General features: G+C 44.1%; 6 protein-coding genes across 6 annotated transcripts; all 6 read right to left on the bottom strand.

Annotated features, from left to right (window-relative positions):
* Nucleotides 1-5,809: 5,809 nt before the first annotated feature.
* On the bottom strand, nt 5,810-8,490 carry LOC108026545 (putative inorganic phosphate cotransporter). The gene is made up of 3 exons (XM_017097495.3): nt 8,253-8,490; nt 7,113-8,186; nt 5,810-7,029 (listed from the first exon to the last, which is right to left on the bottom strand). The coding sequence occupies exons 1-3, from the start codon at nt 8,409-8,411 to the stop codon at nt 6,772-6,774; spliced, it is 1,491 nt and encodes a 496-aa protein (XP_016952984.1). The 5' UTR covers nt 8,412-8,490; the 3' UTR covers nt 5,810-6,771.
* A 2,073-nt stretch (nt 8,491-10,563) lies between these two features.
* Nucleotides 10,564-12,421, bottom strand: LOC108026555 (putative inorganic phosphate cotransporter). The gene is made up of 4 exons (XM_017097506.3): nt 12,400-12,421; nt 11,992-12,128; nt 10,863-11,936; nt 10,564-10,803 (listed from the first exon to the last, which is right to left on the bottom strand). The coding sequence occupies exons 1-4, from the start codon at nt 12,419-12,421 to the stop codon at nt 10,564-10,566; spliced, it is 1,473 nt and encodes a 490-aa protein (XP_016952995.1).
* Nucleotides 12,422-12,771: 350 nt separating this feature from the next.
* LOC108026508 (putative inorganic phosphate cotransporter) lies at nt 12,772-14,384 on the bottom strand. The gene is made up of 4 exons (XM_017097453.2): nt 14,363-14,384; nt 14,165-14,307; nt 13,044-14,117; nt 12,772-12,987 (listed from the first exon to the last, which is right to left on the bottom strand). The coding sequence occupies exons 1-4, from the start codon at nt 14,382-14,384 to the stop codon at nt 12,772-12,774; spliced, it is 1,455 nt and encodes a 484-aa protein (XP_016952942.1).
* A 713-nt stretch (nt 14,385-15,097) lies between these two features.
* LOC108026509 (putative inorganic phosphate cotransporter) lies at nt 15,098-17,127 on the bottom strand. Its single transcript, XM_017097455.3, has 4 exons — nt 17,088-17,127; nt 16,608-16,744; nt 15,476-16,549; nt 15,098-15,420 (listed from the first exon to the last, which is right to left on the bottom strand). The coding sequence occupies exons 1-4, from the start codon at nt 17,107-17,109 to the stop codon at nt 15,220-15,222; spliced, it is 1,434 nt and encodes a 477-aa protein (XP_016952944.1). The 5' UTR covers nt 17,110-17,127; the 3' UTR covers nt 15,098-15,219.
* Nucleotides 17,128-17,889: 762 nt separating this feature from the next.
* On the bottom strand, nt 17,890-20,538 carry LOC108026544 (putative inorganic phosphate cotransporter). The gene is made up of 4 exons (XM_017097494.3): nt 20,125-20,538; nt 19,548-19,684; nt 18,386-19,477; nt 17,890-18,308 (listed from the first exon to the last, which is right to left on the bottom strand). Exons 1-4 carry the CDS (start codon nt 20,144-20,146, stop codon nt 18,048-18,050), a joined length of 1,512 nt encoding a protein of 503 aa, XP_016952983.1. The 5' UTR covers nt 20,147-20,538; the 3' UTR covers nt 17,890-18,047.
* Nucleotides 20,539-21,100: 562 nt separating this feature from the next.
* Nucleotides 21,101-23,593, bottom strand: LOC108026549 (putative inorganic phosphate cotransporter). Its single transcript, XM_017097499.3, has 4 exons — nt 23,459-23,593; nt 22,725-22,861; nt 21,583-22,665; nt 21,101-21,514 (listed from the first exon to the last, which is right to left on the bottom strand). Exons 1-4 carry the CDS (start codon nt 23,478-23,480, stop codon nt 21,248-21,250), a joined length of 1,509 nt encoding a protein of 502 aa, XP_016952988.1. The 5' UTR covers nt 23,481-23,593; the 3' UTR covers nt 21,101-21,247.
* Nucleotides 23,594-23,900: the final 307 nt, after the last annotated feature.

Raw genomic sequence — 23,900 nt, 5'->3', positions numbered from 1 at the left:
CCTCACCTTACAAAAAGCCAACATGGAAATAGGGCAACTAGAGGTAAGGCTTTTGAGCCGAGGAATTGAAGGAGTCTCACCCCGAATCACCTGATTTTTCTCCAAGGCCTTTTTCTATTCCTCTTTTCGTTCTAATAATAAAATGAGTCTTGATTTTGATTGACTGTTGGCCTTAGCGCAAAAAGGACACTGTTCCCAAATAACCTGGGGATGGAATTACCTAAGTCGCAATAAATGCAAAATGAGTAAATCGCCAAGACTAAAAGAACTGTACGTTTTTAAAGTGATTTAATAAAGTATTTTAGGTCCAGGTGGCCTATTAAACGTTATTTATTATAATGATTTATCAACCTCTTTTAATGATTTGTTGGTCATTCAAGCATTTATGATCAGAATTACAGAAGTTCGTATTAACTATAGGCAATAAAAAATATTTACTAACTTTTTGTTTCGCAAAGTAAAATATAGATTATAATGTACACTGTGTGTTTTAAAGGATATATCAAGTCATTTTGAAATGCTGGTCCCCAAGGAAATGTGATTCCGGTCCACTGAAGTCTACGAGTATATGAAAGGCGCTATTTGCAAAAGCCAATATTTTCTGAATTTAAATCTGATCGGTTTAATAATTTATCGTAAACTTTAGGTACTTAAAAAAAGGTTTTAAAAAGTAGTTTATTGTTTGTGTGTTTCTCAGAAAGGTTAAGGTTACCTCACCTGGTTAAGGTTAGCACGCGACTCAAGGAGAATCCAATTATTGTCCTGTAATTCAGGCCTGTCGTCATGACACCTCCAATCGATTCGTCTACTTCTTGGGGAACCACTAGGCCAGATGGGTGCACACTGTACGGTGTCCGTCTGTCAGTATGAACGATGAGATCTCGGACTACAAGAACTATGAGAGCGTGCACTTCCTGCGCCCACTCTTGCGCCCACAGTCCACGAAAATATGTAGCGCCTACAGTTTTTATGATAGAAACAAAACTTTAACTGAAATGTGTTTGCCTCATCAATACCTATCGACTGACCTAAAAACCACGCCCACCCTAACGCCCACAAACGATTTAAACGATTAAATCTGTCTGTCGCCCACATATTTCCGCCAAAATGTATATAGATACATACGCACCGATATTTTCTGTATACAATCGGTCGTAAATGTGTTTTGAATTGCCTATATAATGCTCCAAGCAATTCTGTGTCTTCTGTAATTTTGCGACCTTGTTTTAAATAGCGTTCTGGTTTGAATGAGATTTTAACAAGTAAATTTCTCTTTGTGATGTTTTATGCCGACCCATTAAGAAATAAGCCGAAGACAAAATTATAGTTCTTTGAAATGAAAAATTAAATCCCAAACCGACCATCACGATCATGTAAGGATATGCCTTTCAATGGGTTCATCCGTCTAAATTTATCCAAGCTATTCAAATGATCAGGATGCAGTTCAAATGATCAGGATGTTGTGAAGAGGGAGCCCAATCTGTATGAGGACGATAATGGGTACTTCGATGGCAGTGCCATTGTGGCGACGTAAGACACCGACGATGATCCCGACGCCTACCAGTGCGTGATTTCGTACGATGGCTACGAACTAAGTACTTGTACTAAGTATTAAGTACTACACATCTGCATCGGCGGGAATTATTATGGAGCACTATTTTAAGAAAAACAACGAAGAATGCTTTTGTCGAGTGCGTCGACTATCAGATACCCGTTACTCAGCTTAAGGGAGCAAAAGAATAATGAAGATATATAAGCAGCAAAGCTATACTTTAGGGCGCCAAGTTTGGTTTCTATCATAAAATCGGTAGGCGCTACAGATGGCTACAGTGGCACCCAGCTGAAACAAATTTTCGCTGCGTAAGCAGTCCAGAAATCTGCATGCCAATTATGAATATTCTAGCTTTTATAGTTTCCGAGATCTCAGCGTTTATACGGACGGGCGGACGGACAGACGGACATGGCTAGATCGACTCGGCTAGTGATCCTGATAAAGAATATATATACTTTAGAAGGTCGGAAACGCTTCTTTATACCTGTTACATACTTACTGACGAATCTAATATACCCCTTTACTCTACAAGTAACGGGTATAATTAGTTGAACCGTATATAACTACATTATATTATATATTTTAGGCCATGCATTAATGCCCTAAAAAGGAGTACATTTTGAAAAAGTGTTTTATGTTCACATATGATGGTAATAAAAATGATTTATTTTATTTTTTAATAGTGAATTTAAATAAGTTTATTTTGTGGTTAAAAAAGAAACAAAAACAATCAATTTTATTTTGTCGGCGGTGTATGGCGTCTGCCTGGTAGCTGCTTAGCTGCAGATTAATGCCATTTTACCTTAGTTCTACGCCATTTTTTGGGCATTTCAGGTCATATTTTTTTTGGGTGCACAGGACTTTGCTGCGTGTCGAAAGGTATTTCTAAATACTATGTACGCCTTTTAAACCTGATTTGTCTAGATACCACCGTTAAAAATGATGAGCCAAACTTGCTTTTGAGTTCTTTTTTTCTGATTCCTCAAAAAGGCTTTAACTTATAGACCTTGAGATTCCTCAACTTTTGAAATACGACACATTGTTGTTAAAAGACTTTTGTCAAAGTTATTAACCAACAAAACTGGCCACATTTACCAGTTCAACATATCTTACTCCCCCTATAGAAAATATATTTACTTAATAGATCGTATAATACATCTTGGTCACAAAAGTTGGTATGGAGGCGTTTTTGTTTGATATATACTACCTAAAACACAAATGGTAAAAAACTCTACAAGTAGAATTCTCACGTGTTTGTTGGTCTTATGTACAATAATCGGTTTGCCGAACCATTGGCCGTCGCTGGACGGGTTTGTTTTTTTTAGGAAGATGAATGATTAACTTAATATTGTATGCATTTCTCTCCCCCTCTGTCGCAATTCGCACTTATAGCGGGAGTCCGGATCCACAGGTACATAAGCCCAAAATCTTAAACTAAAATGTTTGGCATGCTTGTATCAAAGACACAAATGGGGACATTTCTTAGGCTAATTTCAATTTTAATGTGGGGCTCAGAAACTGGAGTAGAAATGTTTTCCAATTTAACAAGCCCATTTTTCAAATTTCCTGGACCTTAAAATGTCTTTTTTTATGATTAATGATTTAATGGAGAATCAGACCTCTCACTGCCCTATTATAAAACATCAACGCTAAATTTAATCTTACATTTTTTTTAAAAGCCAATAGAGCTTTGTTTACATTAGCTGATCGGGTGTGTAACGCTTTAACATTCGCGGCTGTAAAAATATAGATTGCTGTTAAGGTGCTGAACATGTAGCTCTAGCGAATAAACAATATTTGTTCATCTATTTATTATTCGGAGGGCCTGTATTTACACACTTGCTAACAAAACATTATTAGTAGGAGCCAATCCAAAAATGTATTGTTTCGTTGGAAAACAGAGAAACTTTCCACAGCCATCTTTATTTTTTAGTTCCTCTCATGTCGTAGCTCCAAATAGCGAACTAAGTCTATTGGCTTTTGCAAGCAAATAAAGATTCCTCCAGAGCAAACACAGATTGAGCCGTCAGACCAGATCAATTGAGATCCTCCCTATAAAAACTCTATTTCAAATCTGAATACTCACAGTAATCCAATAGGTGACAGACAGTGAAGAAGATGTGCTCCAAATTCGTCCTCGCCTTTGGTCTTCTGGCTCTGGCTGCGACTGCCTACGCCGCAGGAACAGCTCCCGCCACACCACCCGCTTCATCGGCCCCACCATCACCTTCGCCAACGACACCACCATCTTCGCCACCGACACCACCTTCTTCGCCAACGACACCACCTTCTTCTCCAACGACACCAACCTCGCCCACCGATCCGGCGACCCCGACTACACCCTCTTCGCAGCCGTCCCCCAATCCTAGTGGCAATAACTGCAGTACCGAGGAAGAGGTGACCAAGTTGGAGCGACAGGTTCGGAGGCTGAGGAGACGGATGAACTGGATGAGGCGCCAGCAGATTCGTCGAGCAGGATGGCGTCAAGCAGGATGGCGTCAAGCCGGATGGCGTCAAGCAGGGTGGCGTCAGAGGCGATATGGATATTGAAGAATGTGAAATGATTGGCCAAAACTATTGAATAAAATGTCTAAAAGCAATTCCAAAATTTATTAAGTTGGGAAAAGTTGTTGCTGCGCCGTCGGCTTAACGTTACTACTTACTACGTTATAGTTTCTTAAAAATTGTAGAGTTCCTTAAAATCAAGAGACTGAAAATGATGGATTTGAACAATTAAAATAATATTAGGCATTAGTTTCAAGAAATTGAAATAAATGCATTCTAATCATTTTTAAAAAATAAACCCCATTTGCTTACAAGTTATAACATTGCTGATTTGTAAGAATTCTTTCATTTTTAGACTTATTAAACAAAAGCCCAGCTGGTCCACGCGCCACATATAAGGATTAGAAAGAAGCACGGATTCTGCTGTTGGACCACAGCAATAAGGACTTTTTCTATAAATATTCGAGATCAGCTTGGAGTCTGAGTCTGTTTAGTTGTTTAGTATAGTCGGAAATACACAGAGCTAAAGATGCGATGTACTCCTTACAGGCAGGTCCACATGCCGCCCATGACCAGCCCCTGGATGAAGCGCATTCAGAAGAGCAACTTCGATTTGCTCAAGGCCAAGGCAAAGGGCGTGGCAATGCTTGGGAGGGCGAGAGGAGCTTGATGGTCAGCAGCAGCATCGAGCCACAAGAGGGACTACTAATGGGGTAAGCTTCTGCGAATTCCCCATTCTCATGCGAAAACAAAAGACTTTGACAGCGAACTTGACATGGGTTTTGAAATGTCCAGCTCACTTTTTAATACTGAACCATTTTATTCTCATCAAAAGGCAACGACTACGACTTCCTCAAATAACGGAAGATCGGCGTCGCAGTTCTGGCCACAAAATTCAAAAGATGACTAAAAGAAAAATTAAGAGTATATACATTTTAGATACAAAAATCCAACAAATAAACTGTTGGTCTATTCAGTATATAATTATTAAAAAGTTAATAAACATACTCAGTTTAAATTATCTTCTTACCTGTTCGTTCTTATATTGAAAAAATGTATAGCTATATATACTTTTTTTAGGAACGAATTCTCTCAATGCAAGATCAATGATAAGATTTTATGAAATAATGAATACCAGAATAAAATAATACAATTATTAAATCTATTAATGCATTTCAAAGCTTAAACTTTTCTAATAGAAATTTAAGATAGCACTTTTTTCCATTAGTTTAAAAAACATAGCATACTTTTCGTCCGATCACTGTAAAATAATAAAATATCTTTAAAAATAGTTTCAACTAGGCATTTAGATATGCCCCTAAAATGTATCTAAACTTATTTAAAGCCTAATTGAAATGTTTTAAATATTGTTTTCCCATTTATGACCTTTTCGCTGATGAGTAAATCTTAATGACAGTTACAACTGCACACTCATACTAAGGTGAGGAGAAAATTATGTATTGATTTAAGAACTTAAAATATGACTCACGAAAGATTTAAGAAAGAAAACAAATCATATCACGTAAGTTTTAAGCTTTGGGATGCTTATCTCATAAGCAGTAGTCAATCATGTTGGTTTATTGACAGTTGTACAGTCGCGTGAGAAGCTATTCCATTTCCATTTCTCGCCCCTATAACTCACCGCCCCGTGGAAGCTCCGCGTGGGTATAAAAACAAACAATAACAATGACGGGTGCGAATTGTTCCAGCCGCAGTAGCTGGCGTTAATTCTTATCAGAGAGCAAATAGAGCGCCGGCAGTCAGCCTGGCACTTCATATCAATCGCCGGAGCTAATTACAATCGCTTAGGTTCCGGGCACTAGACTGCTTTTTATCAAATGACCAGGCGATCGTTAGGCGATAATTACTGCTGAATTAGCAGCTGATATGATAAGGAACAAGACCTTACTCAACCTAAAGGTAGGCCGGTCTCAGACGGGATTCCACGGTCCTTAATTACCCACAGTGCTCAGTTCAAAAAGTGCTACTTCTAAAGTGCATAGTTTGTCAGCTATCAACCAACTGAGATTTACCTCCCCTCCAACACTTGTAAACTGACGGGTTCACAAGTAGTTAAACATCATAAAGGCCCATAAATCTGCCGAAGAAGTACCTTCCTCAACCATAAGCAAACAGAGGGCCCCTTCAAAGGGTGCGGAACAAATGCAAAGCAAACAACCTGTTCACTCCACAGATGCCATTCAACAGGTGCCTTTGTGCCAGCCACCAACAGCTATGTAGTTCAAATAGAGCAAAGTACACAGAGCGGAGAAAGAAGTCAACAGTTTATTTCTAAGTATCACAATATATCATATACTATATTCACAAGCAGCTGTGGCAAATGTTTCTGAACCCATCGCCAGAGGGGCGGTGCAAAGCACTTCACTTCGGCTGTGGCGATTGACAATTGGCCGCATGAGCCGCAATCCAATATAAATATGGGCACTTATATACATTTATAAGATAAATTAACAGATTAGATTGCGCTGGCCGATCGGGCTCTTCCTCGATTCGAGTGCCGAAATCACTAGCGATTGGTAACAACAAAGCGATTCAATTGAAAATAATTTACTTAAGCCTCGCGCTACGGTCACGCCTTATAAATAGAATAAATATAAATTACAGCCTACTTATGGTTAATACTGATTAACAAAAGCAATTGTTCTGTTCTGCGCGCGGGGCAGGAGGGCCGGGGCAGGCACTTCCGCCACAAATCAATCGGTGGCTTTGGCCGTGTACCTCTCGGGCCAACTGATTTGCTGCTCCAGCACGGGATCGATGGGCGGGGCGACCTCTTCGGCGGGAGTGGTTTTCGTCTTCTCGCAGGCCGACTCCGCATCCTTGGGCTTGAGGAAGTCGTCTGCGTCCCAGGGCTGCGCCTTGGCCGTGCCCCAAATGACGAAGACCACGTTGCCCACAAAGAAAATGACAGCCGCCAGTCCGAAGACGATCTGCCATTGCCCGCGATTGTGCTGTGGAGAATTGGGAAATATTTATTATTATTGTTTTTGACTTGGGTTTTTCCATGTACACATTTTTTCGACGGTTGACTCACCTTATCGGCCACGATCTCTCCGGCAATCAGTGGTGTGAGGATGGGAATAACGTTCGCCACCGTATTGCTCAGGCCAATCAGTATGCCAGCATGATTGGGTGACAGATCGATGGAATTCAGGGAACTGCCGATGGTGGCTCCACTGTTCACGCCCACCGACACGGTCATCAGTACGATGGCCAGGTTCTTGTTCTCCTCGCTGAGGAAGCCAATGCCGATGAGGGAGGCGGCTGGGATCCAGAAGGAGAGCGTGTTGAACAGCTTCCTCACCGAGGTCAGCGACAGGATTTTCTTCTTCAGCAGCACATCGGCGGCCACCAGATAGACGTAGGACAGCAGCCACATGGCCAGAAATGGTAGCGATGAGAAGACCGCGTTGCTCTGGATCTCCATGTTAAGGACACCGTTCATGTAGGAGGGTATCTCCGCCTGCAGCGTGCTCAGGCCGTAGGTCTCTGCACAGCGGGTCACCAGCAGGGCGAGGAAGGGCACCGAGGTCCAAATGGCCTTCCAGGGAATGGGAATCGTGCGCTCGTGGAAGTCCTCGTTGTGCTCCAGCGAGGACTCAATGTACTTGCACTCGGCCTCGCCAACGAACCGGGATTCGGTGGCGTTGTTGGAGGCGAAGATCAGCCAGAGGAAGCACCAGGCGGCGCACAGGGAGCCGGACACATAGGATATGCCCGGCCAGCCCATGGCGCCCTTGGCAATCATGCCACTGATGAACATGGCCAGCACAGTGCCGCAATCCGTGCCCGTGTAGCTGAAGGCGCCCAGGCGGTTCCGCTCCTCCGGCGGCGACCACATGGCCAGGTGTTCCGTCACGCAGGGGAAGATCACACCCTGGAACAGGCCCTGCAGGATGCGAATGGCGCAGAACACCTGCCATCCGCCCCAGGTGATGCACCACGGGGTCATCAGGCTGAGCACGGCAGTGCCACAGCTGGCCACAAAGAGGACCACTTTGGCGCCGTAGCGTCGGCACAGGAAGCTGCCGGGACAGAGGGTCAGGATGTAGCCCCAGTAGAAGCTGGAGAGGATGTACGACTTCTGCTTCTCCGTCCACTCGTATTCCTGCGGAATGAGGCAGCCACGTCAGCCCAGTTGCACCACGCATTATGCATATCTCTCGAGACTCACCGGAAAGTTGGGATTCGTGGTGGCCGCATTGGTCATGGCCACAATGGCCACACTGACATTCAGGCGGGCAATGTGCATCACGGTCAGGCCCAGGAAGAGCAGAAACGACTGCAGGTGCCGCACGCCCAGGCGAGGGCCCTTCGATGGCTTGTGGGTCATGATCTCGCGATGTTAAACCAGGAAGCTAGTCCACCAGGAACACTTTAGTCAGTCAGCTAACCCGAGGTCTGCACTGCTAGATTGGCGGAATGGTTCTAAGCCCAATCGCCATTGTATTGCCAACATTTATACGACCAGCGAAAGCTTTGAGAGCTTGGGCCGCAACTACCGGCCAAATCATTCACATATTTTCTCTGTTTGGCCGGGGACTCGCAGGTGAGTCCCCAGAGAGATGGTTCGGTCACAAACAAGATCGTCGGAACTTTGACGCAACTCCTCGATCCAGAAGCCGGCTGACGTATCCCACCCATTGTACCATTTGCTAGCGGTTCGAGAAAGCATATGCATATGTTCCTACGTATTATCAGCAAATATTGATGGATTTACACAAAGTGGTAGCTAAAAAAGAATACACACCCCCACCCTCCCAACCCTCCACTAGACCAGAGACGTGTTTATTTGCCCAAAAGATTTATGGCCCGATTATCAACCAACGCTTTGTTTCAGCAGACCTAGAAACGTAGTGAAAATAAATCCGATCCGCTGAAAGCTTCAAACGGAAAGCGGAAAAAGTCAAACTTTACTCACCACTCGTACCAGCCAGAGCAGCCATAAATGAACGACTTTATTTATTTTTTGGAATTGTATTCTTTATGGCTTTAATCTCGGCGAAGCAATCCATCGCAACTGATAGGCGATGCTTCCACACCTGGAAAAAAACGAACCAAATCAATAAACTTTTTTTTAACGATTTAACTATGTAATCATAAAAAATTTGGCGACATTAAAGACGCGTGTCTGTAAAATTCTTATGGGGTCATACTATGGTCCAGCATGGTGGCAGAAGTTGAAGTCCGAAGTACGATGGGGTGAATGGAAAGTTACAATAAAAATCTGCTGTATTGAAAATAATAGAATTATAAACCATAACCAATACAATTAATCTTTCTGAATCTATATGAACTTATAGTAATAAAGCTATAGAAAAATAAGAGAGAGCGATACAGTCGACAATCTCGACTATCAGATACCGGTAACTCAGCTCAGGGATGTGCAAGGGAGATGGAGATATGCATGCAGAAAATGTTCTAATTCAGAGATTTCCCACATTATTCCCTTATATTGAATAGCCCGATTTGATCATTCATATTTAGATAAGTATGGACATCAGATCAAAATCACATTTACACTTTTACAAAATATCACATGCTAGAGAGGTTTTGGTAGGCCCTGGCACACTGCCATAATAAACCCTAAAATCGTATAAAAATTTTATTAATCACACGGATATTTTTCTAGGTGCAGTTAAATAAATAATCAAGGAATCGATAACATACAGCGCCACACGGCCAAAGTATTTATAATGTTTCTGTCAATTTATTGAACTTTATTAAATTAAAAGAAACTCTAATCTAATGCCTTTATACTTCAATCCCGAGTGATTCCCCCTGCCACTGAGTGTGTTATGAGCTAAAGCTTAATGAGTTTTTGTTTAGATTAACAGAGCTTTTATTATCTACTAAGGAATACCACCGCTTTCTCAGCCTTTAATTGATCGCAAGCTTTCGGGAGGTCTACAACAAATTTTTTGGTAACTGTTTCAAAAGAAATTTTTTAATTCAGTACATTAGTCTTGGAGTATAAGAAAATTTTATTAACATAATGTTTTCGATTACTATAGAGATCTAGGAAGTTGTGTTATTTTCTCATCTAAATACTGGCAGGCTTTTCTACATCTATCCCAGAAGATAGTCGTTACGCTGGGGAATAAAAGTAGAGTGTAGTTCGGTACAACGACTGTATACTACTGAGAGTTTGTTGAGTGTCCATATCATTGCGAAAGCCGAGTACTCAAAGCTGACGAGCTCTTGAGACCTGAAATCGAACTAATAAGTCGAAATAATTATGGCTCTTGCTCATAGCACTTCATTTTAGACTTAAATAACTTCTCCCGGCTTTTACTTTCTTACATATCGATGGTCTTTTGCGCTAAAATAAAAGACTGATAATAAAAAATTAAGCCGCATACTACACGCTCATAACTTACACAATTTAAATACATATTACTTTATTTTGTTTACTCGTAGATACATAACTTAAGTCTACCCAGACTTTTAAAAATAATTTTAACCTAATATTCAAATAATTTTTACTATCTGATCGTTGCATTCGAATTGTCTTTAGTACTCTCGTTGATTTTGAAGGAAAATTCTTCTTTGGGTGCCTCGGAGCTGGCAGGTCCTTTGGCAAGCTCAGGTTCCTTGAGCTGTAGAAAGTCTTCGGCGTCCCAGGGCTGAGTTACTGCCGTTCCAAATACCAGGTAAATGCAGTTGCCCACAAAAAAGATCACGGAGGCAATGATGAACACGATCTGCCATTCTGTCCGATCAGACTGAAAAGAGGATGCCTATTTTCTACGTTCAAATATAATTTCATAATGACGATACTCACGTTTTCCTCCACAATCCAACCAACCACCAAAGGAGTGGCTATGGGTACGAAGTTCGCAGCTGTGTTCACAATTCCCATCAGAATGCTGGCATGATTTTCCGACAGATCAATGGTGTTCAGAACGCTTCCAATGGTCTGCGCACTATTAACGCCCACACTGATGGTCATCAAGGCAATCGCGAAATTCTTCTGGTCCTTATCCAGGAAGCCAATGCCAATCAGGGTGGCGGCGGGAATCCAGAACGCTATCGAGTTGTAGGTTTTTCTCAGGACTGTCAGCGAAACCGAGTTCTTACTCAAGAGAACATCGGCCGTGATCAGATAAATGTAGGACATGCACCACATGGCCAGGAATGGAAGTGCTGAGAAGAAGGCATTGCTCTTCATGTCCATGCCGAGGACCCCGTTCATGTAGGACGGGATCTCGGCCTGCAGAGTGCTCAGACCCCAGTTTTCGCTACAACGTACGACTAGCAGGGCCAGGAAGGGGGCTGAGGTCCAAATCGCCTTCCAGGGGATGGGGATGATGGTCTTGTGGTACTTCTCATTGTGCTTCAGAGACGACTCGATGTAGTGAAGCTCGTTTTTCCCTATAAATCGAGATTCTGTGGGGTTGTCGGCTGCCAGGACGAACCACAGGGCGCACCAGAAGAAGGCTACTCCAGCCGAGACGTATGATATTCCAGGCCATCCCATTGAGCTCTTGGCTATCATTCCACTCAGGAACATGGCACTCACATTGCCGCACTCGATTCCAGTGTGGCTGAGGGCCCCCAAGCGGTTCCTCTCCGCCGGAGGAGACCATTTGGCCAGGTGCTGATGGATGCAGGGGAACACCACGCCCTGCGCCAAACCCATTATCACCCGAATGCCGCAGTACGCCTGCCACTCGCCAAACCCGATAAAGAGAGGTGTCAAGGCGCTGCAGACTCCAGATCCAAAGACTCCCCAGAACATTACGCTCTTTACTCCGTACCTCTTGCACAGATATCCCCCGAGGAACTGGGTGAAGATGTAGCCCCAAAAGAAACTGGATAGTATGTAGGACTTCTCAGCCTCGGTCCAGTCGTACTCCTGCGGAATTTTATTGGGGTTAAGGAAGTTTCTCAGAGGTCAGACGAGTTCTTACTGGAAAGTCTGGATTCGTGGTCTCCGCATTGGTCATCGCCACCACGGACACGCCCACATTTAGGCGGCCAATGAACATAATAGTGATGTTGAGGAAGATTAGTAGGGCCTGCACATGCCGCATTCCCACGACGGGTCCTGCAACGAAAAGAAGACCTGGTATTATCGCGATCACTTCCTGCCTGCAAGCCGTTCGGCAAATAAATCTGAATTGCTCTTGAGACATCGTTATCGTCGCCATAATTGGGGTGATTTATGACCACTCCACCGGCGTGCGAGAAGCCCGGGAATTTTTTAGCTGGAGGACAAGGTCTGATTTCTGAAGGGCGTTTGATTTGTTCTTAAGTCGCGGGAGGCCATCCCATTCACAAATAATAATCCAACCCGAAGGAGGCAACATTACACACACCATTATTTGTCTCTGCCGACATTTTCGGATTAATCACCACTCTAAATCGACCGATCCGGAGCACTGTAGGAAGTAAAGTGAATGAGTGCAGTAACTTAAAGCCGATTTAAATCCTAATGGAACAGGCCGATAAGACGTTTTTCGGTAATCTAAAACGCCATCGCGCGATAAGGTCAAAGCACGGGCAAACCTTAAAATCTAGTGAGTACGCAAATTAAAGAAACATTTTGGTTTACCCAATCACAATCTTATCAATTAAGATATTGATTCCAATAAATCAATAACAAAATGCGTGGTCATCAAAGACTAGTATACGCCAAAACACTTTGTCATTATTTCAAAAGTGTATTTATTATAAATATTGCATCACTATTAACTAGTCTGCGTTTCCATAGTATCTTTATGCGTACCATTCGTTGCTCCATTAATAGCTGGTTTTGTAGCTAGTTCAGAATCCTTTAGCTTAAGGTAGTCTTCAGAATCCCAGGGCTGAGTAACAGCGGTTCCGAAACACAAATAAACACAGTTTCCTAAAAATAACAGCACTGCCGCGATTATAAATATGATTTGCCACTCCGAGCGATTGGTCTGCAAGAAAAATGTATTCAGAGTGCTTAGTAAAAAAGAGTTTGAGCCAAACTTACGCCATCCTCAACGACAAGGCCAACAACCAGAGGTGTCACTATGGTCACCACACTCACAGTTGTATTTACGATCCCCGTCAGGATGCCGGCGTGGTTTGGCGAAAGATCGATGGGGTTCAAGGAGGAACCGATGGTTGCATCGCTGTTCACACCCACACTGATGGTCATCAGAGCAATGGCCAAAGACTTCTGATCCAGGCCAAGGAATCCTATGCCAATCAGTGTCGCACATGGAATCCAGAAGGCTATCGAGTTGAAGGTCTTTCGCAGTGTCGTCAAACTTAGGCAATTTCCGGCGAGCAGAATGTCGACGGCTATCAGGTAAACATACGACATGACCCACATGGCCAAAAACGGCAGCGCCGAGAAGAACGCTGTGCTTTTCATGTCCATGTCGAGAACACCGTTCATTTGGGCTGGGATCTGTGCCTGTAGGGTACTCAGACCCCACATTCCGCAGCAGCGCGTCACCAAAAAACCCAAGAACGGAGCCGAGGTGCAAATCGCCCTCCAGGGGATGGGGATAGTGGTCTCATGGTACATCTCAGTGTGCTCCAGAGACGACTCAATGTAGAGAAATTCTCTTTCCCCCACGAAACGCGATTTAGTGGGGTTGTCGGCTGCCAGGATGAACCACAAGGCACACCAGAAGAAGGCTACTCCAGCCGAGACGTACGATATGCCATGCCATCCCAGGGAACTCTTGGCTATCATTCCGCTCAAGAACATGGCACTCATATTGCCACACTCGCATCCAGAGTAGCTGAGCGCACCCAAGCGACTTCTCTCGGCCGGAAGAGACCAACGTGCCAGGTGCTGATGTATACAGGGGAATATCACTCCCTGAGCCAGTCCCATGATCACCCGAATGGCGCAGTACGCCTTCCATTCTCCAAACCCAATGAAGAGGGGTGTCAAGGTGCTGCAGACTCGGGATCCGAAGACACTCCAGAACATAACTCTCTTCGCTCCGTACCGCTTGCACAGATATCCTCCCATAAATTGCTTGGAGATGTAGCCCCAGAAGAAACTGGAGATTACGTAAGATTTCTGCGCCTCCGTCCAGTCGTACTCCTATGGCAGGGGGGAGGTTATTTATATAACTTCAATTTAATAGGCACTCTTAAAGGGAAGTCTGGGATCGTGGTCTCCGCATTGGTCATAGCCACCAGGGACACGCCCACGTTCAGGCGGCCTATGAACACAATAGTTATGTGGAGGAAGATCAGTAGGGCCTGCACATGCCGCATTCCCACTACGGGCCCTTCAAAACAGAAAAACTCAGTATTTCCAATCAAAGGATTTGGTTTATCCCATACCTTTATTAATTTCTGAAGACATAGTCGCTGTAATCAGAAAACTAATTATGCCACTGCTTTTAATTGACCGATCCGGGGCAGCGCTGAAAGTTTACTGATTGAGTGATTTAAACCCAATTGTCGTATTGACTAAATTGCGGTTTGGCATTATCACAGAAGTCCACGATAAGGCTAACGCAATGAGCGCTTACTTAAAGAACCTAAAAGATTGCTAAATACGCCTCTTGAGACATGTAATGTTCCCGATCCGCCAATGAAGAAGATAGGTTCATAGTGCTTCTAGTTCTCGTTCTTTATTCAATTATTTATTCGTTTATTTCCTTATTGGTTTTTAACAAATTTATGGAAAGTTTTGGAGCAGCCGTAGTTGCAGCTCCCAGCTCGATGGCGTTTTTTCTTAAGCCCAATTTACTTAGGAGCTAAAGAGGTCTAAGTCTCGTAACGACGCAGCCAACAGTGGCAGCGGAGAGACGGCCTATGTATTCTTAAGTATATAGCTATGCTCACTTGGTCTGGAGCGCGGAGGTATATGCACATACATGAGGTCCGCTTGTGTTGCAATTATGCTGACCCTTGCACTTTCAGCGTGTGGGCCAAGGCGCAGCGAGCGGCTCGCATTTCGGCCACTTAGGTTGATGACCGAGACCCTGAACAAAGTGTTACAGTGCGTGCCCTTTTAGTACTCTTGGTACAGTGGGTGGTCGATATATATGTTTTATATGTGTGCATACTAAATACTGTTGGCTGACAGACTTAAGCTACTACAAGTGGGTTAATAAATATTTATATCACAACCAATATGTATGTGAATGTACAAGTACTGAAAATAATTATTTATGACGAATCGTATTTCGATGCTATCTATCCAGGGGTGCTCCTTCTTTTGGCGCTTCGTGGACAGTTGTTATTATAGTTAGGTGTGGTACTTTCGATTGGAGGAAGTCTTCAGCGTCCCAGGGCTGAGAGATAGCCGTGCCAAACAACAAAAATACACAGTTGCCGAAGAAGAAGAGTACTGAGGCGATTATAAATACGATCTGCCACTCCGAGCGATTGGTCTGAAATACAGATATATTAATGGGTGCTATTTCAAAAATAAGTATAAAATCTCACATCATCCTTAACGATAAAGCCGACAACGAGGGGAGTCACTATAGGCACCACATTCGCAGCCGTATTCACGATTCCCATGAGGATGCTGGCATGGTTTGGCGATAGATCGATTGTGTTCAGGGAGGAACCAATCGTTGCCCCGCTGTTCACGCCCACACTGATGGTCATCAGGGCAATGGCCACGTTCTTCTGTTCCTGGTCCAGAAAACCTATTCCAATCAATGTCGCGCAGGGAATCCAGAAGGCTATCGAGTTGATGGTCTTCCACAGCGCCGTCAGACTGAGCCTATTTCCGGCGAGCAGAACGTCGGCGCTTATCAGGTAAACATACGACATAACCCACATGGCCAGGAATGGTAACGCCGAAAAGAATGCATTGCTTTTCATGTCCATATCGAGAACACCGTTCATATACGTGGGGATCTCCGCCTGGAGGGTACTCAGGCCCCAGGTCTCGCAGCAACGTGCCACCAAAAGAGCCAGGAACGGAGCCGAGGTCCAAATGGCCCTCCATGGAATGGGAATGATGGTCCTGTGATAGTCTTCGTTGTGCTTCAGAGACGATTCGATGTAGAGGAGCTCTACCTCGCTTATGTAACGAGATTCCACCGCATTGTTGGCGGCGAAAAGGAACCAAAGGGCACACCAGAAAAAGGCCACTCCGGCAGAGACGTACGATATTCCCGGCCATCCTATAGGACTCTTTGCTATCATTCCACTCAAGAACATGGCGCACACGTTTCCGCACTCTATTCCTGTGTGGCTGAGCGCTCCCAGGCGATTCCTCTCAGCTGGGGGTGACCACCTGGCCAGGTGCTGATGAATGCAGGGAAAGATCAGTCCTTGGGCAAGTCCCATCAGCACCCGAACCCCGCAATATGCCTGCCATCCGCCAAAGCTGATGAAGAGTGGCGTTAGAGCGCTGAAGACACCCGACGCCAAGGATCCCCAGAGCATGATATTCTTGACTCCAAACTGCTTGCAGAGATAGCCCCCGAGGAACTGGGTGAAAATGTAGCCCCAAAAGAAGCTGGATATAATATACGACTTTTGGGTCAAGGACCAATCATATTCCTGAGTTATAAAAGAATGTTAAAAAACCAATGATTATTACTTAAATTACATGACTTACTGGAAAATCCGGATTGGTGGAGTCGGCATTTGTCATGGCCACCACGGAAACACCCACATTCAGGCGACCGATATACAAACATGTTATGTTGAGGAAGAGTAGCAGGGTCTGAACATGTCGCATTCCCAGTACGGGTCCTGAAACCAACAACGGAAACTTGTTATTATGGCTTCTTCTTTGTAATTAGAAGGGCAGCTAATCATCAAAAATCGAAAATGCTCTTTAAATTAATATTTGTATCACAGCAAAAACAGCTTAGTTCACTCGACGGAACCTGTAAGTATGCTAGGTCTACGGACACTTTTCAAGTACGTTCGATTAAAGTCCACCAAGTCAACCTGAAGTACATACGTTTTCCACCATTCTGATATGACGTTATAGGCTTTTCTTTTCATTCACCTTTACCCTTTGAACTTCGATATTAATCTCTTTGCTCTTGACTGTTTAAACATATCCAATGAATACGCCTTTCTTCCGTACCTTTATTTACTTCAGCTGTCATCCTTGAAATGCGTCGGAGAGCCGGACGACCGAAATGGCACATCAGTTGAACTCAAGTGAACTGTGGCAGTACCACACCCAGGCACGATTTTAGTCAATCGAGTTGTTAATCAGCTTTTGGTTAATCAGTCAGATTATTCTATGATAAGGCCTTAACGCGTGCGTATTAACGCAAAGAGTTAGTCTTATTGATTAAAGAAATGGCACGCGATTGGGATCATAAAAGAGCCAGGTTAGGAATGTTGGTGATTATTCTAAGATTACATAATCTAATTTGCAGATAGGACGAATCTCGTCTACCCATACATATCCTAAGCGTGCATTAAAAACCATTAACCTATTAACATGTCGAAAAACTGACCTTACTTAATATGGATTTTAGACCTCAGCTTAATGAGTTGGGGCGTTGGAAAACCACACAGCGAATCTAAGAAAGCCAAACAGCTTTAAGGTCAGCATCATACTGTTTTATTAGGTTGTGTTATCTCTGGTAGCAATGTTCCCACGTATTTATCTGAACAATAGTTACTACGTATTCTCCTCTTATCAAGTTTCAATTTGCTGGTAGTTATAACACATGTCAACTTAATTGACGAACCAATCAATCTTATTTTCACAAGACATATACGTCAACTACTTGCTTATTTGCGATCAGTTCTCCCAATGCTTCTTATAGTAATCAGAGTTCATTGATAAAGAATTGGACAGTGCTACCCTGATGAGCCCCCCTTCGAGAGGTAATTAACCAGGTCAAGGTGTTATTAATATTTTGTATCTATATTTACAACTTAAATTACTCATTGGGAAGACATATGACTATGGAATAAAAGCACTTGATAAAAAAGTGTTTCGGACCAGCCGTAAGTTAAATTTTGAGGTATTCTCGAGTTATAGTTAGTCTGGTTTTCCATGATCTAAATTTTCGTTCTTGTTAAGATTCTACTCATTATTGGGAGCATTGATCTCCAGGCCAGCTGCGCTTTCCTTACGCTTCGATTCCTCCAATGCTTCGCTCTGCTTTGCTTCCAAAGCCTTTGAATTTCCTTCTTCTTGTAGGTTGGACGACAACTGCTTGTCCATGAAGTCGGGGGCATCCCAAGGCTGGTTAACCATCTGTCCAAAGGCCAGATAGATTATGTTGCCCACAAAGAAGATGACGGCGGATATGATGAATACAATCTGCCACTGTTCGCGATCGTGCTGTTAGATATAAGAAGAGTTAGAATATTATTTTGGATCTTGCGAGGCTCAGTATAAGTAGTATTATTATTACTCACATCATCCTTGACGATGATTCCCACAAGGAGTGGCGTTAGAATAGGCACAACGTTAGCTGCCGTATTAATAATTCCCATAAGAATTCCAGCATGGTTCGGTGACAGGTCGATGGTGTTTATGGTACTGCCGATTGTAGAGCCTGCGTTGATTCCCACATTGGCGCACATCAGCACCACGGCCAGGGTCTTCTGGTTACTGTCCAAGAAGCTGACTCCGATCAGGGCGAGAGCAGGCACAAAGAACGCCATCGAATTCACACTCTTGCGGATGCCAGTGATGGTCATAATGCCCCTGGTCAGCAGGATATCCGCGATGATCAGGTAGACAAAGGCCATAATCCAGGAGGTTAGGTAAGGTAGGGCCGAGTAGAGAGCATTGCTCTTCATGTCCATCAATAGTACTCCATTCATGTAGGCAGGCATCTCGGTCTGCAGGGTGGAGTACCCCCACGACTGACAGCATCTGGTGACCATCAGGGCCCAGAAAGGTACCGAGGTCCAAATCGCCTTCCACGGAACCGGAATTCTTCCAGTCGCCTTCTGCTCCGCCTCCTCCGCCTTGCGACTGGAGTTGATCGAAGTCTCAATATAGTTCAGTTCCGCCTCGCTGATGAACTTTGACTCCCTGGGGGTGTTGGCTCCGAAAATCCACCAGATGACGCACCAGAATACGCCCACGCCACAGGATACGTAGAAGATGCCGGGCCATCCGACGCTCGAGGCTGCCAGTAGTCCACTGGCGAACATGGCCACCAGGGTTCCGCAATCGATACCCGTGTTGGCCAGAGCTCCCAGCCGATTCCGCTCGTTCACTGGACACCAGTTGGCCAGGTGGGCGTGGATGCAGGGGAACAGAAAGCCCTGGAACAGACCCATGGACATCCGGATGGCGCAATAAGCCTGCCATCCGCCCCAGGAAACGCACCAGGGGGGAAGCAAAGCCAGGAGGGCTGAGCCAATAGTGGACACAAACATGGTTATCCTGGCTCCGTAGCGCCTGCAGAGCCATCCACCCAGGAACTGCGTTAAGATGTAGCCCCAGAAGAAGCTGGACAGAATGTAAGAGCGCTCCATTTCGTTCCAGTCGTACTCCTGCAGAAAATGAGAAAGTCAATTGATCAAATGATCTGTAATCCCTTAATCACAGAAACTAAAAACTTACCGGAAAGTCTGGGTTGGTATTCTCAGCGTTCGTCATTGCCACGACAGCCACTCCAGCATTGAACTTGGCCATGTAGTTGACCACAATCGACAGAAAGAGTAAAAAGGCCTGCAGATGGCGCTGGCCGATCATTGGACCTATATAATTTGAAATACATACTATAAGTATAAAGCTCAAGTGGCTCTGGAACACACCGTTTTTAAACTGAATTATTTGACACTTCTGAAGTTCCCCCAGTTGCATCGAAACCTTTACTGTTTACTTCGTACGTACTTAGGTGAAGTCCATAGCCAACCTCCAACAGACTCTTATGGAATTTTCCTCATTAAAATTTAAATAGACAGGAAGGCAAAAACAAACGTAAACCACTCCCTCAAAAACTAGACTAATTGGTTTTTGTTTTCACGGGGAGTATAGTGTATAGAGTATATTTGCCAATAAGTCTAAAAGTGCTACAAGTAGTTAAAACTAGCTACCAAACACCTTTCAAAACTAATAAGTGTGAGCAGCGCTTTAATATATTTTCCTTCATAATCCATAAGAGCCTGAAAGGATTCTTAAAGGACCTTTCACTAACCCGTGTTTGTTTCCGCCGTCATATCACTGCTTAAGTTGAACCACGCACTCTAGAGATCAGAATTAAACTCAACTACTAGCTTGCAGCCAGATCGCTTTACACCTTCCACCGGAGAGCTTATCGAATGCGCCGTCAGTTTGAAGTGATTCCCGCCTAATGGACACCAAATCAGAGCACTTCACAAATACGATATTGATAAGGAAAAAGCAACAATGAGACGAGAATTTATACTGGCAAAGCGGAGCGATAGCGGTTCCACAACGGTCCGCTGATAGCGATAGTAGAACGGCTTTGGAGGCGGTGGGAGGTACGGCGCTTGAAATCCGGATGCGATACTGGTGGAAAGGGAAAGGCCTCTCGAGGCACTCGTATAACTCCGAAGACGTCATTGATTTTTCGCAGCCGGCTGATGTTCGGCCAAGCTGTCTACTCAACCTCTTCAGTGGCAGAGGCTTAAGTTTAATCTTATCAGCGGTCAGAGCCAATTATCTGCATCACGCTTACCTGTGCTATCCTTCAGACTTCGGCTGGGAAACCCATCTCCCGATACTCTCAACTGACAACGCGTGAAGCACCTCGACTGATAGCGAAAGTTGATCTTGAGTCAATCAGGGCGCCAGGCACGAGCGGCTTATCGGGGACCTTACATGCACTTCTGTTTTTGGACTATATATACTTCAAAATAAAAAATACTACAATAGTATTTATAATGTTATTTAATCTTAAAATATTATTATAGATTCTAGTTCATAATGTGGTTTTTGAGCCAGCACTTGGCATTGAAAACCTAGTATTTGATGGATTGTTAAGGTTCTCTATACCGGAAAGATGGTTGGTGAAAACAAATGCATATTAAAAACTTTCCTGTACATGTATCCAAACTGTCTATATACTTAAAATATGCTTGGTTAATAAATTGATAATAAGTTCAAGAAAGTCGCATGAAATTCAGTTATAGTTTTTATATTTGTGGCTTAGATTACTTAAAGGGAATACATATAACTTATTTGCATTTTCTTGATTTTATCAAATATTTACTTTTGTCAAAAAAGTTTTGGACCAGCCTTCGGTATAATGTATAGGAGCTTTCGATTTATAGATCCCAGGATCTCAGAGCTCATCGTTAAGACTCTTTTTTTATTGGCTCCTCGCTCTCCAAGCCAGCTTCAATTTCCTTACGTTTTGCTTCTTCAACATTGGCTGCCTGTTTTGCTTCTAGAGCCTTGGAGTTACCTTCTTCCTGTAGATTGGTGGATCGCTCCCTATCCAGAAAGTCGGGTGCATCCCAGGGCTGGGCAACCATCTGACCGAAAGCGAGATAGATTAGGTCGCCCACGACGAAGATCACGGCGGATATGATGAACACAACCTGCCACTGTTTGCGGTCGTGCTGGTACGAATAAAAAGAAACGAGTTGAAGTAATGGCTATATTAAGGCAATTATCTATTCATACTCACATTATCCTTAACCATAATTCCCACGAGGAGGGGCGTCACAATGGGTATAACGTTCGACGCCGTATTCGCAATTCCCATCAAAATACCAGCGTGATTCGGGGACAGGTCGATGGTGTTAATGGTACTGCCGATTGTGGAACCTGCGTTGATTCCCACATTGGTGCACATCAGCACCACGGCCAGGGTCTTCTGGTCACTGTCCAAGAAGCCGACTCCGATCAGAGCAGCCGCGGGCACAAAGAAGGCTATCGAGTTGATGGTCTTGCGAATGCCAGTGATGGACATGATGCCCCTGGTCAGCAGGATGTCCGCGATGATCAGGTAGACGACGGCCATCACCCAGGAGGCGAAGTAGGGCAGCGCCGAGTAGAGGGCATTTTTCTTCATGTCCATCAGCAGGACTCCATTCATGTAGGCAGGCATCTCGGTCTGAAGCGTCGAAAATCCCCAGGACTGGCAGCATTTGGTGATCATGTACGCCCAGAAGGGCACCGACGTCCAAATGGCCTTCCAAGGAACAGGAATCGAAGTGGCTGGTCCCTCCTTCACCTTGTGACTGGAGCTTATCGAATTCTCAATATAGGTGCGCTCCGCCTCACTGATTAACTTGGATTCACCAGGAGTGTCGGCTCCGAAAAACCACCACATGATGCACCAGAAAATTCCGACCCCACTGGACACGTAGAAGATCCCAGGCCAGCCAATACTGGAGGCTGCAATCAATCCACTAGCGAACATCGACACCAGGGTTCCGCAATCAATACCCATGTTTGCCAGGGCCCCCAGCCGATTTCGCTCTTCCACCGGACACCAGTTGGCCAGGTGAGCGTGGATGCAGGGGAACACGAACCCCTGGAACAAACCCATCGCCATGCGGAGTGCACAATAGGCCTGCCAGCCACCCCAGGAAACGCACCAGGGGACCAGGACAACCAGAATAGCTGATCCAAGGGTCGACGCAAACATGGTCATCCTGGCGCCATAGCGCCTGCAGAGCCATCCGCCCAGGAACTGGGTTAATATGTAGCCCCAGAAGAAGCTGGACAGGATGTAGGAGCGCTCCATTTCGTTCCAGTCGTACTCCTACAGAAATTCAACATATAAGTGGGAAATTCGTTTGTAAAATGGCACTTCAAACTTACCGGAAAGTTCGGGTTAGTACCTTCGGCATCGGTCATAGCTACCACCGCCACTCCAGCATTGAACTTGGTCATAAAGTTGACCGTGATGGCTGAGAAGAGCAAGAAGGCCTGCACATGACGCTGTCCGAGCGTAGGACCTATATGATTGTATATAGATAAATCGTTTAATTATCACACTTAAGTAGTTCTCAATATTTTAAGTATTCTCGGCATCGTATTCCCGTAAGTATATCCTCATCGATGGGCTGTTTTCTCTTTTTTAGTATACGTAATTTCTGTACAGCAAAATAATTAGCCACTTGAATCAGAGATTTAAGTCGCCTTACGATACGATTAAGTAATTGAAAGACTTCAAAAGCCTTTCAAAGCAATTAGGTTCAATTAAAAGGAGAGTTTTGGTCGCGGGTGTTGGGGGAAAAGTACGCAATCAGTGGAAAATAGCGTAATAGTTGGAAAAAAACAGTATGCTATAGAAACTGTTATTTGTATAATACTCCACAATAGCAGGCAAATGCGTCACACTTTTTAAATTATATAAATGAAAAACATTGCCAGGTTGCGTAAGGAAAAATAAAAGTAATGGAAAATGTTGTTATCAGTAGGCAAATAATTTTACACGTATATATCCAAATCTTTCATTAAATTTCACTTTGCTCAATGATTCAAGAGCCTGGATAGCAGCAGTTTCGCGCAGTGTGTTTAATATAAGCCAGGACCATTTAGGGACGACTAACCCTTATTTATTTCCGCTGTCATATCCGCACTACTTTGGATGGTACCACACACGCTAAAGATTTGAATAAAACTCAACTATTGAAAAGCAAACAGCTCGCTTTACACCTTCTACTGTGTTGAAGAGCCAATCGAACCCGTCATCAGCTTTCAAGTAAAACCCGCTTAATGAACACGAAATCAGGCACTTCATAAAAAAGATATTGATAAGGTAATAACAATGGAACCATTGGCTTGTACTCATAGGTAGGAGTGATAGGGGTTTCGCAACGGATAAGCGGACATGCAGACAACGAGTGTCTCTTAAGGTGCTAAGACGCGTGTAACCCGGCTGCGATCTATGTGGACTGCCATCTCAAAGTAGTCGTAAACTTTACAGCGCACATTTTCCTACGCACCTTCATCATAATTGGGTCGGTAGTGCGTCGTGCTACCCATCGGTTC

Source organism: Drosophila biarmipes, chromosome 2R, assembly GCF_025231255.1.
Source record: "Drosophila biarmipes strain raj3 chromosome 2R, RU_DBia_V1.1, whole genome shotgun sequence".
Lineage (NCBI taxonomy): Eukaryota > Metazoa > Arthropoda > Insecta > Diptera > Drosophilidae > Drosophila > Drosophila biarmipes.
The sequence above is the reverse complement of the archived record's forward strand: the minus strand, read 5'-3'. Positions and strand labels throughout refer to the sequence as shown.

Bases quoted from the DNA above. Each gene is read 5' to 3' on its own strand.
- LOC108026545 (XM_017097495.3), bottom strand. From the start codon at position 8,411: ATGACCCACAAGCCATCGAAGGGCCCTCGCCTGGGCGTGCGGCACCTG. The intron at 8,187-8,252 runs GTGAGTCTCGAG...CTCATTCCGCAG, and splicing joins CCACGAATCCCAACTTTCCG to GAATACGAGTGGACGGAGAA. The intron at 7,030-7,112 runs GTGAGTCAACCG...AATTCTCCACAG, and splicing joins GAGAGATCGTGGCCGATAAG to CACAATCGCGGGCAATGGCA.
- LOC108026544 (XM_017097494.3), bottom strand. From the start codon at position 20,146: ATGACGGCGGAAACAAACACGG. The intron at 19,685-20,124 runs GTTAGTGAAAGG...CAAATTATATAG, and splicing joins GACGGCGGAAACAAACACGG to GTCCAATGATCGGCCAGCGC. The intron at 18,309-18,385 runs GTGAGTAATAAT...TATATCTAACAG, and splicing joins GAATCATCGTCAAGGATGAT to CACGATCGCGAACAGTGGCA.
- LOC108026555 (XM_017097506.3), bottom strand. From the start codon at position 12,421: ATGTCGGCAGAGACAAATAATG. The intron at 12,129-12,399 runs GTGTGTGTAATG...TTTTCGTTGCAG, and splicing joins GTCGGCAGAGACAAATAATG to GACCCGTCGTGGGAATGCGG. The intron at 11,937-11,991 runs GTAAGAACTCGT...AAAATTCCGCAG, and splicing joins CCACGAATCCAGACTTTCCA to GAGTACGACTGGACCGAGGC.
- LOC108026509 (XM_017097455.3), bottom strand. From the start codon at position 17,109: ATGACAGCTGAAGTAAATAAAG. The intron at 16,745-17,087 runs GTACGGAAGAAA...TGTTGGTTTCAG, and splicing joins GACAGCTGAAGTAAATAAAG to GACCCGTACTGGGAATGCGA. The intron at 16,550-16,607 runs GTAAGTCATGTA...TTTATAACTCAG, and splicing joins CCACCAATCCGGATTTTCCA to GAATATGATTGGTCCTTGAC.
- LOC108026508 (XM_017097453.2), bottom strand. From the start codon at position 14,384: ATGTCTTCAGAAATTAATAAAG. The intron at 14,308-14,362 runs GTATGGGATAAA...TCTGTTTTGAAG, and splicing joins GTCTTCAGAAATTAATAAAG to GGCCCGTAGTGGGAATGCGG. The intron at 12,988-13,043 runs GTAAGTTTGGCT...TTTTTCTTGCAG, and splicing joins GCCTTGTCGTTGAGGATGGC to ACCAATCGCTCGGAGTGGCA.
- LOC108026549 (XM_017097499.3), bottom strand. From the start codon at position 23,480: ATGACAGCGGAAATAAATAAGG. The intron at 22,862-23,458 runs GTTAGTCGTCCC...ACAATCATATAG, and splicing joins GACAGCGGAAATAAATAAGG to GTCCTACGCTCGGACAGCGT. The intron at 21,515-21,582 runs GTGAGTATGAAT...TATTCGTACCAG, and splicing joins GAATTATGGTTAAGGATAAT to CACGACCGCAAACAGTGGCA.